Here is a 20,365-nt window from a genome sequence, read left to right on the forward strand (position 1 = left end):
CTCTCTGTCTGGATGGGACATGCCATACCATTTGGTACCAGTGCTTCACAAGGCGGATGAGGCTCTTCAGCTTGGTTGGACGGTCCCTCAGGAAGGCTCGCTGCAGCTCCGTGAAGCAGGGGGAGAACTCGCCCTCTCTCCCCAGGGACTCGCACTCTTGGATAAGCTGGACGTAGACTTGAGGGTCAGGTCTGTAGCCTTTGATCACCTGACCTGTTGGGAATTAATCCATAATGTGAAGATGTCAGCTTTTCTCTGAGTTTCTTTCAATCCCTCTGAGGAGACAAGCTCACTGACCATGGGGTGCAGTGGAAAGGTCAGTAGGCCCAGAGCCAGGAGGCCTGAGGACCATCCCCAGTCCTCGCCACTCCCATCTCCACTGCCATCACCCCATCCAAGCCAGCATCATCTCTCACCTGGACACAGCAGAGATGGCAGCAGCCTCCTTCCTGGATCCTCCACAGCCCATTCTCTACCCAGCACCCACAGAGGCCTTTTAAAACCTGATCCTTCCACTTCTTGCTTCCCAGGACATCCGAATAAAATCCAAAGTCCTCGCAGTGGCCCAGGAGGTTTGGTGTGACCTGTCTCCTGCCACCTCTGCCGTCTCACCTCTTGCCTTGATCCCTTTGCTACTTACTCCCCCGGTTATTTCACTTCTTCAAATATGCCAAGCTCATTCCTGTCTCAGGGCCTTTGCACTTGCTGTTTCCTCTTCCTGGAGCCCCCAGATCTTCCCAGGTTTGGCTTCCTCTCATCCCTTGGGCCTCGGGTCAGCGGTCACCTCCCTTGTTGCCCTGTCTAAACACTCAAACCCCATCATTCTCTTTTGAATCACCATATTTAGTTTTTGTCGCAACAAGTTATCCTTTCATTTATGGTATTTAAATTATTATTGTCAGGCTGTAGGAGAGAAGTTCCCTGTCTGTCTCATTTATGGCCATAGAACAGTGCCTTGCACATGGAAGGTACTCAGTGGAAATGAGCCTCAGAGATGTACTGCTTCCTGTCCCAATGTTCCTGCAGATTGTCTACAGATTCCAACCCTCAGATAAATTTGATGATATTCCCTTATGCTTTGGATAAAAGATGAAATTAACATATTGTGTTTACACCAGATATATGCTGCCTCAGTGTTTTGGGATTTATCTATTTTTTTAAATTGAAGTATAGTTGATTTACAACATTGTGTTAGTTTCAGGTGTCCAGCAAAGTGATTCAGTTACAAATATATAAGATATATTATAAGATATTGAATATAGTTCCCTATGCTATTCAGTAAAACCTCGCTGGTGATCTACTTTATATGTAGTAGTGTACATCTTTTGCTGCCTCATTTATAGAAAGGTAAGATTCACACAATTTGCCATAAGTAGAACTAGTAAGCCTGGCAGGTATTGTATAAGAAATGTCTTGAGCTTCCCTGGTGGCGCAGTGGTTAAGAGTCTGCCTGCCGATGCAGGGGACAGGGTTCGTGTCCCGGTCTGGGAAGATCCCACATGCCGCGGATCGGCTGGGCCCGTGAGCCATGGCCGCTGAGCCTGCGCGTCCGGAGCCTGTGCTCTGCAACAGGAGAGGCCACAACAGTGAGAGGCCCGCGTACCGCAAAAAAAAAAGTAAAACCACTCTTAGCTCGCTGGCCCTGGCTTGCCAGGCTCTGCACGAGGCAGCTTAGGCAGGCACACAGGTTCATTCTGTCCGTTTTGTGAAGTTCTCCCTGAAGGCACAGCTCCTTAGCTGATGGGCTTCTTTGAGGGTGAGTCGGGGAGAAGCCAGCTTCGCAGGGAGCTCTCTCAATGCCACAACTTGGTGGGATTTGCTCTGAGCATCAACCCTCATGCATGTTTTCCTGGTTTTCCCCAGAAAGCTCATTTGATTTCTGCAAAAGCAATGTTTATTTTACCCATGGGTAGTGAATGCCTGGCTACATGGCCTAGGGGGCGAGGGGAGTGGAGCTTCCTGTACACAGGTGCTCCATTCATCCCTGGTCCATGCCACTTCATTCATGCAGCTGGTCTCCCGGGCCACAGCCCCCTCCCTGCATCCTCCAGGTGGCACCTCCCCCATCACCTCAGCAGACAACTCTTGCAACCAACTTCAGGAAGATAGAAAGCAACTTCTTATCGGCCAAAGGCTCTCTTCCTATTTTCTTCTTTGCTGTGTCATTAACGTTTCTTATTTATTTACTATCATGTTAATGAGAGGCTGGGGAAGCAGAGGACAAAATGAATGCTTCAACAATGGTTCACAGACCATGAACACAGCCAGTCTTGTTTTCCCTCAAATTAACCTCGTGAGACATTTTACTCATGGCGCGTGGGACGTCGGTACTGGTCCCCAGACCCGTCCCAGGGCAGCATGCACACAGATCTGTTTCTTTGCATCACGGCAAATGTTCTTGCTCACAGGTCAGCACTTTTCCCCCTCCCTTCTTGTGACCCTGGACACACAGTTATCTGGTTGGTGGCCAACAGACGGAGGCAAGTGTGTCAGCGCATGACCTTGGAGTCTTGGACAAGAATGGCCCCATCTGCTGAATCTCTAGCTCAGTTGATGGGATGAATTGAAACTAGGAAGACTGTCACTTTTTGTTTTAATACACATGGAGCTTAGAATCTGCTGTGGTTTGAATGGTGGCCCCCCCAAAAGAGATGTCTGCTGGCAACATGTGTGAATGTGATGTTATCTGGAAAAAGGGTCTTTATAGATGTAATGAAGTTAGGGATCTGCGGGCCCTAAATCCAATGACAAGTGTTCTTAGAAGGGAAGAGAAGAAAGACCCAGAGGAGAAGGGGACGGGGAGAGGGAGGCAGAGATTGGAGTGAGGCACCACAAGCCAAGCACCGGCAAGCGTTGCCAGCAGCTCGCGGAGGTTAACACAGAATCAGAAGTCTACTGTGATTAGAACTCGGCACTTTCACTGCCGTGGGCCGGGCTCAGTCCCTGGTCGGGGAACTAGGATGCCGCAAGCCGCACAATGTGCACCCCCCAAAAGTCTATTGCGAATGGCGTAAGCAGTGCATCAGCACCCTCCACTAAAAACCAGGGTCCTAGTTGCCCATCTCCCCTGCTTCCCTCCCTCACACTTTGTCCTCACACTTCCAGTGGTCAGGAGCATTGCAGAGTTACAGGAACGGCTTAGTCCCCGCCAATAACAAAGAGAAAGGCCATTGCTCACCTTGACAATCTTCTGACACTTTGTAGTTGAATGTCGAAAGCAATTTTCCTTAAGAAACTTACAGATGATGTCAACAGCTTTCTTGATCTGATCTAGGAAAGTCCTGTTGGGCTGGAGAAGGTCCTTGATGAACTTGTCTAGAAGATGGCCTGGGGTCATGTAGAGCGGCACAGGCTGTGGAAGGAGCCCGCTGTGAGACGCCCCCTGCCAGCCGCCTGTCCCCCACCCCCGCTTCCTCCCCTGCCTGCTCTGCTCCCCCATCTCTCCCTCCTGCTCTCAACTCTCCTGCTGGTACCTTTGTCATCCTGAGTTCTTGCATTGACATATCCCAAGAGCATACCTGAGAGTTTCGGGTGGTACCCAAGATCCCCCAGAAACAGAACCTCTCCTAGTTGCTCTTCTTACCCTCTAGAAGGGATCTGGATCCTTCTCCCAACAGGTCTGTGAAGACCTGGCTCCAAATTACTGTCTAGTTTCCACTTTCTGTTCTGGGACCATCCACAAATGGCCGGCACCTCTTGGCTTCTCGTACTGCTCTGTTCCTTCCTTATTTTCCCATTTATTACAGGTATTTTTGACTTCTGATGATCACATTATTCCTTTTTCAAGGTTCTATCAGCCTCTGTTAAACACCCTGTGCCCCGGTGGATTGGTTTCCCTGAACGGCCGTAACAAATCACGTTTCTAGACGTCTGCAGTCGAAGTGTAGGCAGGGCCGTGCTCCCTCCAAGGCTCTAGGGGAAATCCTTCCTGTGTCTTCCAGCTTCTGGAAGTCCACGGCCTTCCCTGGCTTGTGGCTGCATCACTCTGACCCCTGCCTCTCTTGTCACGTGGCTTTCTCCCTTCTGTGTCTGTGTCCCTGTGTGTCTCCTTATAAGGGCACCAGTCATTGGATTCAGGGTCCACACTGATCCAGGATGACCTCTTAACTGGTAATACCTGCAAAGACCCTACTTCCAAAGAAGGTCACATTCTGAGGATCTGGGTGGACATGAATTTTGCGGGACACTATTCAACCCTCCACACCAGGGGATGCTGTTCCGTCTAAGTGCGTTGAAGAGAAGGGCCGTCCTGGAGTCAGAGGGGCTGTGTGTTCAGTCTGAAGGGACAGTTACCTGTTCTCTAATCCAATGGGACCGTGGAGGGTGGGACCTGCTCACTCTCTGTACCTGTGGTCACTTTTGGAAGGAAACCATATTCTGATGTCTAAATGGGGTCTGACATCTGCATAAAAGTGAAGTTCTCTCCTCTTCAGTAGAAAACATCAGATGGGATGCGCTCCATGGACCACAGGTCATGACACCTCACGTGAGCATCTTTTCTTCCCTGTTCTGCATGCTCTGGTCAGGCCTCAGTCTGCAGAGGCAGCCTACTTCTTGCTAGTGGGAGGGAGAATAGTGATATCCACCCCCACCGCCCAAAGTCCACGTCCTGCTCTACGACTATGTTACCCTGTATGGAAAATGGGACTTTGCAGATATAATCAAATTTGTGTTGATAGATGTGCTTCTCCTTTGGGGGATGGGAGGGGAAAACCCAATGCATCTGGCCCTTCATTAGTTCTCCCATTTGCAGCCTCACTTCTCGCTCTCGCCCCCAACGCCTGCTTCAGTAGAGCTCAGAGGTTGTCCCAGCATCCGCAAGGGTGACTGCCACCCACGTCTCTTGGGCTCTGCTCCATTTCATCTGTCACCACCTTCTCACCTGCTTTCTCTCTTGCAGAAACTAATTGAAGTCTCTCATCTGCAGGTGCCCGCCTTTTCTCTTTCTTCAATTTTGCACATTACTATCATTTTAATGGAAGGGGAGGTCCCTAATGGTGTGTTATAGACTGAATTGTGTCCCCCTAAAAGATATGTTGAAGTCCCAACCTCTAGACCCTATGAATGTGACCTTATATGGAAAAAGGGTCTTTGCAAACAGGTAATCAAGTTAAGACGAGGTCATTACTGTGGTCCCTAATCCAGTACGGCTGGTGTCCTTATAAGAAGAGGAGAGAGACACAGAGACAGACATGCCTGGAGGGAGGACATTGTGAAGACACACAAGAGAAGGCCATGTGACAACAGAGGCAGAGATCGGAGTGTTGCTGCCACAAGCCACGGACCGCGAACGGCCACCAGAAGCTGGAAGACGTGAGGAAGGACTTTTCCCTAGAGCCTTCAGAGGGAGCATGGCCCTGTCCACATCTTGATCCTGGATTCCTAGCCCCCCAAACTGTGAAAGAGTAAATTTCTGTTGCTTTAAGCCACCAGTGCATGGTGCTTTGTCATGGCATCTCTGGGAAACCAACTCACGGTGATCTTGGATAAGACTGCAGTCTGAGTATCGGGAGGGCCCTGCCTGCAGCAGGACACGCGCTATATTGGAAAGCCCTCTCACCAGAACATTCCAGGACAGTCCAGGTGACTCGTTCAGCCTGAGAGAAGATAACCCGGTTTGAGCTTCTTGTTTTAGCAGCTGCCAGCAGGTGTTATCTTCGCTCACATTACTGGTTGGGTCAGTTGGATCCAAGATTACTGGCCTATGAATTTGATTAAAAAAAATCAGTTGGGGGCTTCCCTGGTGGCGCAGTGGTTGAGAATCTGCCTGCCAATGCAGGGGACATGGGTTCGAGCCCTGGTCTGGGAAGATCCCACATGCCGCAGAGCAACTAGGTCTGTTGCTCCCACAACTACTGAGCCTGCGCGTCTGGAGCTTGTGCTCCGCAACAAGAGAGGCCGTGACAGTGAGAGGCCCACGCACGGCGATGAAGAGTGGCCCCTGCTCACCGCAACTAGAGAAAGCCCACGCACAGAAACGAAGACCCAACACAGCCAAAAATAAATAAATAATTAAAAAAAAAAAAATCAGTTGGGAGAAGAAATCATCTTGGGGGAAAGAGGCCTGGACTGGGCATCTGGAAACCTGGATTTTTACCTCCTGCAGTTCCTCCCAATTGCTGAAGTGCTCTGTCTAAGATGTCTAGCCTCTCTGGTCCTAGTGTTCTCTGTGTCTAGTGTTCTCCGCTTTACAGGCATGTTCCATTCATAACCTAATAAAACGGTCTCCTCTTTCTGCTGACCCTTCCTCTCTTTGCCCCTTCCTTCTATGAGGGGAAGTGTTTGCTTTGGGACAAAATGTGACAATGGTTTAGAATGTGAAAAGCATCGAAGCGTCCCTCTTTCAGACAGACCTCTCTTTGCCTCCCTACCCACTGCTGCTGGCATTCTTTTGGTGCATGCTTGGCTGGGAAAGACAGGGATGCACCCTCATTCTAAGGGGGTACAGCCTGGCATGTACCTAAAGAGGTAAGGAGAGAGGGCCGTGGGAAGCTTGGTACCTCGGGGATCGGAGGTGGCCCAGCAGGATGTTGCGGACGGTCTTATCCTCAAAGTTGTAGTTGACTGTCCAGTAGACACATAGCTGCTCCTGCTTCCTGATAAGCTCCAGAACAGTCCTGATGCCTCAGTTATGTCAAAGTCTTCTGCTCCACACCCCTGTTCCCAGGCATAGACCGTAAGCAGCTCCAGCGCATACAGGGGCAGCAGGGATGAATCCTTCAGCTTTTCCTGGCACTGTGGAAGGAGAAAAGTGTAGCAGATAATTTGGAACCCAGTTCCGCCCATGCCAGGGGTCTGAAATCAAGAAACTAGAAGTCAAGGCTTCCCTGGTGGTGCAGTGGTTGAGAGTCCACCTGCGGATGCAGGGGACACGGGTTCGTGCCCCGGTCCGGGAAGATCCCACATGCCGCGGAGCGGCTGGGCCCGTGAGCCATGGCCACTGAGCCTGCGCGTCCGGAGCCTGTGCTCCGCAACGGGAGAGGCCACAGCAGTGAGAGGCCCGCGTACTGCAAAAAAAAAAAAAAATGAAACTAGAAGTCTATAGGAAGTCACTGTCCCCTGTCAATGATTGAAATGATACATGGCTAAAATTCGATGGACTGACAACAAGTGTTGATAAGAATGTGGAGCACCTGAAATTGTCATACACTGCGGACAGGAGTGGGATTTGGTACAACCGTTTGGAAAAAACTATTTGGGTGTATTTACTAAAGTTATATATATATATGTATATATTCCACAAATTTATTCATATATGCATGTGTATATGTATACACATATACATATATATTCATATATGTATATATACACAGATAAGGTATATATAATGTATATATGTAATGTGTGTATATATATAAGGTATATGTGTGTGTGTATATATGTATGTATCTATATACACACACACACACACACACACACATATATATAAAGTATACCTTATAGCACAGCAGTCTCACTCCTGCATATTTACCCAAGAGGAATGACTGCTTAAATTCACAAAAAGACATGTAGGGGAATATCCACTGTAACCTAATTCATAACAGCCCCAATTTGGGAATGACCCACATGTCCCTCAGCAGTAGAATGCATCCATGTACAGTGTATTAATGCAATGGAATAGTACAAAACAATGAAGAACCACTACTCCCTGCAACAACACAGACAAATCTCTCAGGCATAATATTGAGCAGAAGATGGCAAACACGAAGTACATGCAGTATGATTCCATTGACGTCAAGTTTAAAAACAAGCAAAACTAATTTGTGGTACCAGATGCTAGCATAGTGGTTTGTTTGGGGGAAGCATGGACTGGGAGTGTGCATCCCGCTGGAGTGCGGGAAATGTGCCCTATTTTGATCTGGGTGTTGCCTGAAAGGCTATAAAAACACATTGAGCTGTATTCTTTTCGTTTTCTTTGCCCACACGGCATGTGGGATCTTCGTTCTCCCACCAGGTTTGGAACCAGCACCCCCTGCACTGCGAGGACAGCATCTTAACCATGGGACCACCAGGAAATCCCTGAGCTGTATTCCTAACATTGTTGTACTTTACCGAACGTGAGTTATCTCAGTAAAAGGGAAACGGATAATAGCAATAAACATGCAATTTGACGTTTACCTTTTGACACCAGTACTTTACCAAGAGGATCAAATCCTTCAGCTTGCTGGGATGGTTGCTAAAAAACTTCTCCTGGAGTTCAGTGAAGCAGATCGAGAACTCACCGGGGCTGGCTTTCACCATATCCAAGGATCTTTTGAGCTCTCGATAGGTGCAGAGGCTGGGCTTCTCACTTAAGCCTGGTGTGAAACAGAAGCAGAACTTTTGGTTTTCATGGAACCTGGCCTGGGTGAGCCCACAAAGGCGGCTGGATGTGGTTTGGTAGCACACGTTCATTGCTTCATCTGTAAGAGGACTGGTGCATTTGCATAAAAGGTGAGGGGTGGCTTGTCCTGCTAGATAATAAAATGTAGTTAGGCTAATATTTAGTACAGAAAGTAATTTAAAAATTTCTCAGTAGTTTCCTTTTCTCAGAAAGCGACCATTATTGTTTCCGTCTAGGAAAGGTTATCTGTTTGGAATGTGTAGCTCTGCCGCTATCTGGTGGCAGCTTCTCGGTACTACATGTGAGGAAGAGCTGATTTCTCGTTCTCACATCGTTCTTTGCGAGATGGAGTGCAGCCAGCAGAGGGCGCTCTGGCCTAATCTCCAGCCACTGTGCTCTGAACCAGAGGACAGAACATAGGATTTCCTAGGAATTCTGAGTCACACTCTGTCTCTTCACCTTGACTCCAGCCTTCCTTTGAGTCAGGCACGTATACTCAACCCTTATCATCCTAAAGATCCTGCAAGTTAGCTGTTTCTAGCCTTGATCTTACAGTTGGCAGAAGTGGGTTAGTAGTAAGACCAGGATGAGAATTCAAGGCTGCCTACCTTGCAAACTGGTGCATTTTTCTCTGCACTAGGTCACCTTTCTGTGAATGTAAGTCGTCAGGGTGTGTGTGTGTGTGTGTGTGTGTGTGTGTGTGTGTGTGTCCACCTTGAAGGCACTGGGCCTGGGGCTTAAAAGACCTGGGCTTTTATTCTAGTTCTGTCAGTAACTGGCTGTGTGGCCCTGGACACATTCATTTCGTTCTGCTTCCTCACTTGTTTTTTTTTTGTTTGTTTGTTTTTTGCGGTACGTGGGCCTCTCACTGTTGTGACCTCTCCCGTTGCGGAGCACAGGCTCCGGACGTGCAGGCTCAGCGGCCATGGCTCACGGGCCCAGCCGCTCCGCGGCATGTGGGATCTTCCCGGACCGGGGCACGAACCCGTGTCCCCTGCATCGGCAGGCGGACTCTCAACCACTGCGCCACCAGGGAAGCCCCTCACTTGTTTAATGAGGGGTTGAATTCCAGCTCTGGTATTTAAGTTTGTGATAATATATGTACCTATGCTTGAGACTAAGCTGTAACTATGCTTAGTCTCACCCATTCAATCAACCATCCATCCATCTATCCAGTCAACCATCCATCCATCCATCCAAACAGTTGCCCATGGAAGATCTGTGCCTTGATGTTGACCTGATTAGAGGCACATTCCAAATACCTGCTCCAGCTGAACTTTTCCCAGATGTTTGCCCCATCCTCTATCTCTAACCAGCAATTATTCTAGTCTAAATCCTCCAGTGTAGTCCACAGAAGAGCAGCAATATCATGGCACTGGTTAGAAATATAGAATCCTGGACCCCAGTTTCCTGAATCAGAACCTGCATTTTAACAAGTTTCTCAGGTGCTTTGTGTGCGTGTCACAGTTTGAGATGCTCTACTCCAGGGTCTAGAACATTTCCTCCAAAGTCAACTAGGAGATAAGGGAGAAATTCTACAGAAGAGAGTAAGCTCAGGGTAGGAGGAATCTCCTCTTTTGAAAGTCAACGGTCTCTCGGGACTTTCCTGGTGGTCCAGTGGTTAAGACTCTGCACTTCCACTGCGGGGGGTGCAGGTTCCATCCCTGGTAGGGGAACTAAGATCCTGCATGCCACACAGTGAGAAAAGAAAGAAAGGAAAGAAAGAAAGAAAGAAAGGAAAGGAAGAAAGAAAGGAAGGAAGAGAGAGAGAGAAAGAGAGAGAGGGAAAGAGAGGAAGGAGGGAAAGTCTACGGTCCCTCATTTTGGAAAGCACCAGGGGTATTTATTCAGATGCCAGGCTATCTACCACCCCTTTTTCTGGCTTTGCTCTCTTGACAAGCCCCTCCAGACCTGAACCTCCACAGCCCCACACACACACAGGGGGGCTCACCCAGAGCGTTGAAGGCGGGCAGCATCTCGAAAGTGATGCTCTGCTGTTCTGTGGACAGCTGGATGGTGAGCTTGCCACTGATGCTCTGGATCTCTATCTTGGCTGCCAGCTTCATCGTGAGCTCACAGCGTTTCAACTGTGCCCAGATTTTGCTGAGGAAGTCATGTTGGTTTTTTTTCTGATCCTGGAATTTTTCAAGGCCACCGATGAAGATGACGAGGGTACCATCGGAGTTGCCCCTCAAGACCGTTCTCCGGCCATAGGAGCCACTCTGCCAGCAACAGAGAAGACTCTGAACCCTTTGGGGTCGCAGGGCAACCCCGACAGGCAGAAATATTTCTCACCTCAAGCAAAAGCCCCAGATGTCAACATAGTCTAAAAGCGGAGTGGCAGATGTTCATTTGTCCACCCAAAGAACTGAATCAGGATACCCATAGCAGCACTTTAAAAAAAAATAAATTTATTTATTGTATTATTTATTTATTATTTTTGGCTGTGTTGGGTCTTTGTTGCTGCACGTGGGGGCTTTCTCTAGTTGCGGCGAACGGGGGCTACTCTTCGTTGTGGTGCACCAGTTTCTCATTGTGGTAGCTTCTCTCATTGTGCAGCACATGCTCTAGGCACGTGGGCTTCAGTAGCTGTGGCACGAGGGCTCAGTAGTTGTGGCTCACGGGCTCTAGAGCGCAGGCTCAGTCGTTGTGGCACATGGGCTTAGTTGCTCCACGGCATGTGGGAGCTTCCCGGACCAGGGCTTGAACCCATGTCCCCTGCATTGGCAGGCGGATTCTCAACCACTGCGCCACCAGGGAAGCCTCATAGCAGCCCTTTTCCTACGAGCCCCAAACTGGAGGCAACTCGAATGGCCATCAGCAGTAGAATGGACAAATGTGGTGTATTCATACAGGGAACACATGACAGCAATGAAATGATAAACAACAGCTGCACACAACAACATAAATTTCGTCAACAGATGGGTCAAAAAAACCCACACACAGTGCATGATTTCTTTTATACAGGGTGACCAACCTGTCTGGTTTACCCTGGACATGCTCAGTTTTAGCACCAAGAGGCCCATGTCCCAGAAAACCCTTCAGTCCCGGGCAAACTGGGATGGTTGGTCACTCTATACAAAGTTTAAAAATAGGCAAAACTAATCTATGCTATGCTGTCAGAAGTCAGGAGAGTGGTTGCCTGGGGCTGGGGGTAGCGACTGGATGGGGGGTTCAGGGGCTCTTGGGTCGGGGGTGGGAATATTTTATTTCTTGATCTGGGTGTAGGTTACACATGTATGTTGTTTGTGGCAATCCATCAGGCTGTACACTTAGATCAGTGCACTTTTTGTATGTATGATTAATATTTTAATTAGAAAAAAGTTAACAATATTGAGAGGTAGGATGGTATAGTGGTTAAGGGTGCACGCTCCCAAACAGATCACCTGGGCTTAAAATCCCAGGTCAGATGCCAACTATTAAATAACTTCTCCACGCTTCAGTTTCCTCATCTGGGCCAAGGTAGGAGACACCAAGTGTCCAGGTATCTTTACTGCTAGGGCTAGTGGGTGTGTGTGAGGGCAGAGGCCAGAAAGCACTGTGACTACAGAGAAGTGGGATTTCGGTGCCGGAGAGCATGGGGTTTGTGGTGGGCATCCATAAGCCCCTCCCCACCCTAGGGTCCTGGCCCCGTCCCAGCACCCTTTCTTCCCCAAAGGTCCAGAATCTTCAGGCTCAACCCTGGGGTTTGTGCCCATAGCACCAAATATTTCTAACTGATGACAGCTCCCCACCCCTTGCTGTTGAGAAGACACAGAGCATCCTTGGGTAGTTTTACTGAAGTCTTGTAGACTCAGTTTACTCCTCTGTAAAATGGGGAGAATAAAACAATAAAAGTAACCACAGCTAATTTACTGCACTAACTTTGTACCAAGCCCTGTGCAAGAACATTATGGGCTTAAGCCTCATAACGCTTTGCAATGAGTATTATTTCTCTCCCATTTTACAAATTCAGATACCGAGGCACAGAGAGGTTAAACAACCTGCCCTGCGTCACATAGTAGTAAGGGGTAGAACCGGCTCCCCAACCTGTACTCTTAAACTCTACACCATATTCCACCATCTCACTTGAGTGTGGGGCTAGACAAGATGGTCTCTTGTGTGCCAAGGGCCCGGCACACGGTAGGTGCTCAGCACCAAGTAGCTCTGCCTTCTGGGTCCCAGAAGCCCTGACCCCAGCCTTCTACTCACTTTGGCCACGCCGGTCACCAGGGGGAACTGCTCAGCTTCCTGCAGGACTGCACAGATGGTGTCCACGGTCTGGTCGATCTGTTTCTGACAGTCTTCAAAGGGCCTCAGGTTGTCCTGGGTAAACTCACCCAGTTTCTGGGCAGGCCGTTCATAGAGATGGGACTCCCAGTTTCCCATTGCTCTGGCTGGCTGCTGAGATGACAGCTAATGGCAGAGCTGGAGGCAGAAGAGAATGAGGAACTCCTATGCCCGGAGACTGAAACCGAAACTCATGTCTGGGGAAAAGGAAACTCACAGAAACTTCCCAAGCCGGCTGCCTCAATCCAGGGTTTTGCCCTCCCCCAAGCTGTGAAGATCAGCCTCTCAGCTGCTCTCAAGGAATACTGACGGTTAAAAATGCAGCCTCCAGGGCTTCCCTGGTGGCGCAGTGGTTGAGAGTCCGCCTGCCGATGCAGGGGACACGGGTTCGTGCCCCGGTCCGGGAAGATCCCACATGCCGCGGAGCGGCTGGGCCCGTGAGCAATGGCCGCTGAGCCTGCGCGTCCGGAGCCTGTGCTCCGCAACGGGAGAGGCCACGACAGTGAGAGGCCCGCGTACTGAAAAAAAAAAAAAAAAAAAAAAAAAATGCAGCCTCTGGAGCTGGACTATGAGGGCTTGATACATGCGACATCTGTGTCCTTGAGCACATTGCCAGTCCTTTTTGTGCCTTGATTTCCCCCTCTATAAAATGGGGATAATAATGGTACCTGTCTCACAGGCTTAATGCAAGGATTAAAGACTTGCAAAGTGCTTAGAACAGGACCTGGCACATGGCTAGAGCTGTAAAGTGTTTGTTAAGCAAATAACTTCATAGGGCGCCAACGGTCATCTTTTTTCTTTTTTTTTCTTTCTTTTTTTGTTTTTCTTTTTTTTTAATTGAAGTATAGCTGATTTACAATATTGTGTTAGCTTCAGATATACAGCAAAGTGATTCAGTTATATCTATATATAGTTTTTTTAGATTATTTTCTCAGAGGTCATCTTTTGAGGCTCTTTCCCCTTCTCCCTGTTCCCAATGGCCTGGGAACTCAGAGTTAATGAGAACAGCGAGGAGAAAGAGACCCAGAGAGGGCGCTGACTTGTTCAGGAACACACAGCAAGGCAAGGGCTCAGCCACTTGGGTTTTAGTTCTGCCACCGAGCAAACACAGGTCCCAAGAGGTCTGTGTCTGTGTGCCCAGTTCCTCAGCACACACATGGACACCTGCCAGGTTTCATCGGGCACTTACCCCACCCAGCAAGGAAGGAAAACAGGCCCAGGAGCACACAGGCCAGAGGGGAGACAGGCGTGCAACTCTTGCGTCCAGGACCATGAAAATGAAACTCCCAGGCAGCTCCCACTGGCTTCCTCTGTAACACAGAAGGCAAACATCTCCAAGGTGGGACAGAAGCAGACCCCCTTCTCTGTTGTGATGATTAATTTTGTATCAACTTGGCTAGGACCATGGTATTCAGATATTTGGTCAAACAGTCTTCTAGATCTTTTTTTGAAGGTATTTTTGAGATGAGATCAACATTTAAATCAGTAAACTTCAAGGAAAGCAGATTACTCTCTATAATGAGGGTGGGCCTCATCCAATCAGGTGAAGACATGAATAGAAAAAAGCCTGGGGACTTCCTTGGTGGCACAGTGGTTAAGAATCCGCCTGTCAATACAGGGGACATGGGTTCGAGCCCTGGTCCGAGAAGATCCCACATGCTGCGGAGCAACTAAGCCCATGCGCCACACTACTGAGCCTGCGCTCTAGAGCCTGCGTGCTGCAACTACTGAGCCTGCATGCTGCAACTACTGAGCCTGTGCGCCTAGAGCCTGTGTTCCACAACAAGAGAAGCCACCACAATGAGAACCCCGTGCACCACAACGAAGAATAGCCCCTGCTCGCCACAACTAGAGAAAGACTGCGAGCAGCAACAAGGACCCAATGCAGCCAAAAATATCAATTAAAAAAAAAAGAAAAAAGAAAAAGGCCTGATCTCCCCCAAGGAAGAGGGAACTCTACCAGCAGATGCTTCCCTGGGTTTCCAGCTGGCCAGCCTACCCTGCAGAAATTGGACTTGCTGGCCCCTGCAATGGCACAAGCCGATTCCTTAAAACAAATCTTTCTCTAAATCTAGATCTATAAAACCTATAGTTCTGTTAACCTCAAAAGTAAAACAGCCAGTTATTTTACCAGTAAAATGGCTTTATTCGGGAACAGCAGAGAATTTCAATTTGGGACAAGCAGGCTATAGCAAAAGCCATAGGCAAGTCCAACAAACAAAGAAGAGGAACATTACTTTATAGAGAAAAAGGAGGAAGTTGGGAGGGGTTGTTCTGAATGAGAGTCCATTGGAGAAAAGCAAGAATTCAGGCTGATGACAGGTGACTGGCTTAGTTGCTGGGGTAGTCGGTTTCCTCCAAGAGGTGCAATGTACATCTTTCCTGTCCAGGCCTGTCATCGGCAGTTTTTTCCTGTCGATGCTTCTTGTTGGGGTCTGTTGAAAGACTGTCTTTCCTATGACTGAATTACGGTGGTACTTGAGGTGTGTGAGAGCGCCCCCTTCTGGTCTCCTGACTCCACTTAAAATGAGGTTTCCCTTTATGTGTTCATTTTCACTGTTCAGTTTCTCTGGAGAAGGTTGCTTATCACACCTGCGCATTAAGGGCCCTTCCCTGCCTTTATCTGACTTCTGCTGTAACACCTAGAGGTAGGCTGGGTGGGCAGAGGTCATAAGCCTTCTTTTCTAGATAAGAACATAGAGGCTCAGAGAGTTGAAAAAATTTGCCCAAGGTCACACAGCTTGTAAGTTGTCTGACTAGGTTCTAACTACCCGTTTTCCAAAGTCTATGCTTTATTTTTATTTTTAAAATATTTTATTTTGAAATCTTTTGAAACACAAAGAACTCTCTCATATCCTTCATCCTGAAAGTCACATTTGCTCCTCATTCTCTATGTATCAGTATCATTATTACTGAGCCATTTGAGTGCATGTTGCAGATAACTGGGCAGAAGCCAAGAGATTTCCTGTATACTGCACCCCCCCCGCCTCCTCCCCCTCCCCCAGCCACACAGCCTTGCCCACTACCAATATCCCCCAGCAGAGTGGGAGAGTGGGACACTTGTTACAAGTGATGAACCTTCATGGACACATCAGAATCACCCAGTCCCCTTTACTCTTAAATACTTCCATATGTATCCCCTAAGAATATGGGTATCTTGTTACATAAACACAGAATGACAACCCCATTCAGAATTGTACCTTTGATACAATGCTATCATCTCTTATAGCATATACAATGGATATATTCTTATATTCAATTTTTACCAGTTATTCCAATGTTGTTCTTTATAGCAACCCCCCCTCCCCCAAATCTAGGATCATGTTACATTTAGATGTCATGTGTCAGAGATGGGTCTCCTGGGAAGCCACTGGGAAAGGGATGGTGACTTTTTATCGGGGGAATCTCTCAGTGTTCTAACGGTCCATCCTTGAAGTAGTTTGATGGGGCAGATTGAGCGTCCCTCGTTTGTGGCCCATTTAGTTTGGCCCCAGGGACACCATATTTTATGACCAGCTCCTTAATTCTCTGTGGGTCAGGCCATCCTGACTGTCCCTCCACCCTACCACTCACGAAGAGAAGTGTGTCCACGTCACGGGTAAGTGTTGTCTCATGGCCGCTATGATTTCGGGGTTCTACCATCCCCAGTGCTGTTAGGAGGCCTGTGACAGCATCTTCTATGGAGGAGGCCACCCGAGCTTCTTAGTGAGGCTGAGTCCTCTCACTGGCGTATTCTTTATGGCCTTGGTAACGTTGTATTCTCTGCTTTTCCACGGGAGATAATTTGGTGGCTTTTCTGGACTTATATAGCACATCCACCCAAGCATATTCACTTCCCTGACCTTTGAATCCCATCTTCCACCATCTCCCATGGGAATATCAGCATTTTGTTCTCACCCGGCAGAGGCTCTCACTTTTTCCATTCTAAGAGCCTGGCTAACAGCAACTCTGCACGGTCTCCTGGGGTCCTTGCCAGGGTGTGAAGTCCTGAATTCCAGGAGGGGACTTCCAAGTCAATAAACTCTTCCGCATCTGACCTGACACTGTAGCCCCTTGATCAAGTGCCCTCGGGGTCACTTCCACACACACCCACCTGACTTTTGCTGCTACATGCTGACCGGGTCTTCTGGCTGTTTGGGATATAGGTCCATCCCTCCCTCAGCAGGCCCAGCGCGCCCCCGGCTGGGCTATTTTGGGACTCAACCCTACTCAGTCCTAGTGGGCAGGAGGGCAAGTGGGTGCCGGTCCTGCGGGGTCTTATGGAAGAGAGACCTCTGCAGAGTCTCCTTGCAAGGGGGGAGGTGCTAGCTTTTAACAGAAGGGGTAGATGGGACATTTCTGAACCCCAGGTTCAGAGGAGTCTGGGGATTCAAGATTTTCAGGGGCTTCCATTCTTATGTCCGCAGTCTATGTGTCAGGGTCCCATTCTTTCCCAGGTAGGGTCTTGACCTTGCTTAGCAGGCCCGATTATTTTGAGAGTATATAACTCTTTTACACCAACTAGGATGGTGATAATCAAAATGATCATGAATTACAAAGTGTTGGCAAAGATGTGGAGAGACTGAACCCCCCATTTATTGCTGAAGGGGATGTAAATGGTGCAGCTGCTATGGGCTACAGCAAGGTGGTTCCTCAAAAGGGGGGTGCAGGGAGGGACTCCACCCTTATCTCCTTTGGCTAAACATTAGATCTGCCGGTTTCTGTTTCCCTAGAAGGAACTGCCCAGAATGGGGCTTTCTCTCCGGGGAATCAAAAATTTATGACTCCGGTGCTCCAATTTTCATTCCAGCATTTCCGTCATCCCTTACACAGGTGCTCCTCTGTTTCCAAATCTCATGAATTTGGACTTGAACCAGCAGCTCCCAATACCAGTGCCCCAGACTTTTCTATAACCTGGGCCGGCTGGCTTTGCACAAACTATCAGAGCTCAGCTGAGAGAAATACTTATTAAATTTTTTTGTGCAAGAAACATTGCTTTATTATTTCTTGTGGTCATACAAACAGTACAAACTTATGGCCAAAAATTAATAAAATCTGAAAATTCAAAAAAGTATAAAGATTAGCACATCTCGATTGGGTCCAGCTACATTTCAAGTGCTCAATAGTGATTACTGTATTAACACAGGGCAGTTCTAAAACTTTTCCTGGATAAATAATCAGAGATGTGGACAAAGGGTGAACCAAAGATGTTTGTCTCAGGATTACCTGTAATTGAAACTTGGAAGGATCCTAGTCTATCCAACAGTAGAATATTCCACAAAATGTCAGCTCCATGAGGCAGGGGTTTTTGTCTGCTTTGCTCATTGCTATGTTCCAGTGCCCAGAACGATGCTTGGCACATAGCAGATGCTCAATTAATATTTTAAGTTGAATCAATGAATACGCACACACACATACACACACATATAATATGCAGATATACTTCTTGGCTCTGTGCCTTGCGGTTAATTAACACCCAACAAATGGCATTTGCTACTATTTTTGTTGTTATTGACAATAAATTGGACCACAGCTCTCCCACCAGGTACAGAGAAGAGCGTGAAGACTGGGATTCCTCTCTTTTGTCTGAGTCTCTCCTGCTGCCTCTCAGAGGATATTGTCGGAGAACAGGCTCTGGTGGGGAGGGAGCTGTGGGAAAAGGCTATCTGTAAAAGAAGAGAGAGCACAGAATGGCGGGAAGGATAGGGGTCAGGAGACCTGGATTCTGGACCCAGGTCTGACACCAACTCATGGCCCTCTCGGGATTGAGGCCCCCCGCCCCGCCCCTAGAAATGAGAGGTCTGGCCCAGATGGCCCCGGAGACCTTGCCTTTAAGAGCTTCTGGCGTTCAGAGGATGGCACATGTCCAGCTCTCTTCCACCTGCGGAGGGGCTCCTCCCTGGAATGTGAGTCTCGGAGAGGTTCTATAGCTCTGTCTAAAACCACAGGCCTCGTACGTCAGGTCACTATGGTCTTGGGGCTGAAAGGGTGAAGCACATGGTCACACTGGAGAGCTGGGCCTCCCACCTTGCACTGGGTCTCAGTGAACATTTATGGTGGACAGGTGGACACTGTGATGTGCCACCTGGATTCCCTTCGAGGAAGGACACACCCCCTCCTGAGTTGTCCATTCAGTGGCCGATCCATGTTAGGGTAAAGAAGACCTGCCACCTCAGCCTTCTGCAGGACAACTCTGAAGGCCGTTGAAGCTCCAGGGCTCCCCAGCTGCACCTCTCCCTGTGCTGGTACCCGCTTAATTCCCCTCCTTTACACAGGTGTTGGATCCAATGGTCCCTCCCCTGAAACATCCTGCACATAAACTTCATCCCAGAGTCTGTTTCCTAGGAAACCCATCTATGACATCATCAACCCTCCCCACCCCGGCATGAGAAAGATCTCTACTCTTGGAGTGGGAAGATCAGACCCTCAGCACCTACTTAGCTGGGTGACATGCCCACGTCCTCAGCTGCTCTGAGTCGCTCATTTGTCACATGATATTGAGGGGGGAGGGGATACAAGGCAGGATGTTTAGCTCAGTGGAATAAACACTGGCGTTAGAGTCTACCGAGTTAGGATCCCAGCTCTACCACTCCCTAGCTGAGTGGCCTTGAGCAGGTGACTTCACCTCTCTGAGCCTCCTTTTCTCATCTGCAAGATGGGAGTAGAAAACATATCTCATGGGGTGTTGTGAGGATTTAATGAAATAATGAAATTTAAGGGGCTTAGAACAGAACCTGAGCCCAAAGCAGGTATTTACTAAGTGGTGGTTGTTATTGTTTATTTTTCTTCTTAGTGGAATGAGCCGACTGGAGCTGTTAAAAAAGTTACTTCCAGATAAGGAGGCATTAATTAAAGAATGAACTCTGGGTGAGGGATGTGAGAAGTCCAGGAGCTCTCTGTATGGGGCCAAAATGATTGTAAAATAGAGAGCACAGCCTGACACTATATGAATGTGAGTGACCTCTAGCAAGAGGCAATTTCTTAGGAAAGAATGGTCTCTATCTACATGCCCCATGCTGTGTGGAGGGGGTGGGGGAAGGACGGCAGGGAAGAAGCAGAAGGTCTCACCGACACATCCCAGGAGCCTACTGGAGACCCGTCCCAATTCTTTAAGCATGGGTAACTCAGCCAGGCTCTAGCCTCTTGTGCCAGCCGCTGCCAGCGACATGGGTCTCCACCAGCAACGTTTCCTGTAGGGTCAGCCGGGTCCAGAATCACAGGCCTGAAGAGCAATATTTAGAGAGAGAATAGGTGAGAAGCTGGGCTATGTCTGGGGGATCTAGATGCTTCTGGAAGAGAAAAGTACCAGTCTGGCACAGGCTGGGACTCAGGGCAGCAGGAGGGGTCCAGCAGGGCACTGCTCCCTGGGGTGTGTCCTGGGTGCCCTGCCCTATGGAGCACAGTGAACAGAGGGAGGAGCCTTGCATTTGGGCTTTCATAGACTTCTGTTTGAATCTTACCTCTGCCCTTTATTAGGGGTGTGACCTTGGGCAGGTCTTTTGACCTCTCTAATCCTCAGTATCCTCATCTGTGAAATGGGAAGAATTGAACATCCCTACCTCAAAGGATGTTGTATGAGGATCTAGACAAGCATGTGAAATGCTCAGCACAGTAATTGGGACATAATAAGGGGTCAATACATGGCAGTTACAATAATCAGAATTTTTACAATGCTGTTAGAGTGTGTTAGTCTTATAGCAAGCTCTTAGTTCCTGGGAGCATTTATTATTGTTGCTGCAGCTGTTGTTATTTTAGTTGAAATTTCAGCTGTTTCACTCATTTTTTGTTAAGGTT

At 48.5% G+C, this 20,365-nt stretch overlaps 1 protein-coding gene across 1 annotated transcript in view; it reads right to left on the reverse strand.

The window, feature by feature from the left end:
- Window positions 1-219: 219 nt before the first annotated feature.
- Window positions 220-20,365, reverse strand: part of LOC101320304 (2'-5'-oligoadenylate synthase 3) — a 36,551-nt gene continuing 16,405 nt past the window's right edge. The window contains 9 exon segments of the mRNA XM_073790881.1: window positions 220-3,352; window positions 5,561-5,702; window positions 6,501-6,627; window positions 6,630-6,735; window positions 8,119-8,297; window positions 10,275-10,545; window positions 12,515-12,718; window positions 18,040-18,237; window positions 19,640-19,793. Coding sequence (XP_073646982.1) covers window positions 3,023-3,352; window positions 5,561-5,702; window positions 6,501-6,627; window positions 6,630-6,735; window positions 8,119-8,297; window positions 10,275-10,545; window positions 12,515-12,718; window positions 18,040-18,237; window positions 19,640-19,793 — 1,711 coding nt within the window. The 3' untranslated portion in view covers window positions 220-3,022.

The sequence above is a fragment of the Tursiops truncatus genome, chromosome 13, assembly GCF_011762595.2.
Source record: "Tursiops truncatus isolate mTurTru1 chromosome 13, mTurTru1.mat.Y, whole genome shotgun sequence".
Classification (NCBI taxonomy): domain Eukaryota; kingdom Metazoa; phylum Chordata; class Mammalia; order Artiodactyla; family Delphinidae; genus Tursiops; species Tursiops truncatus.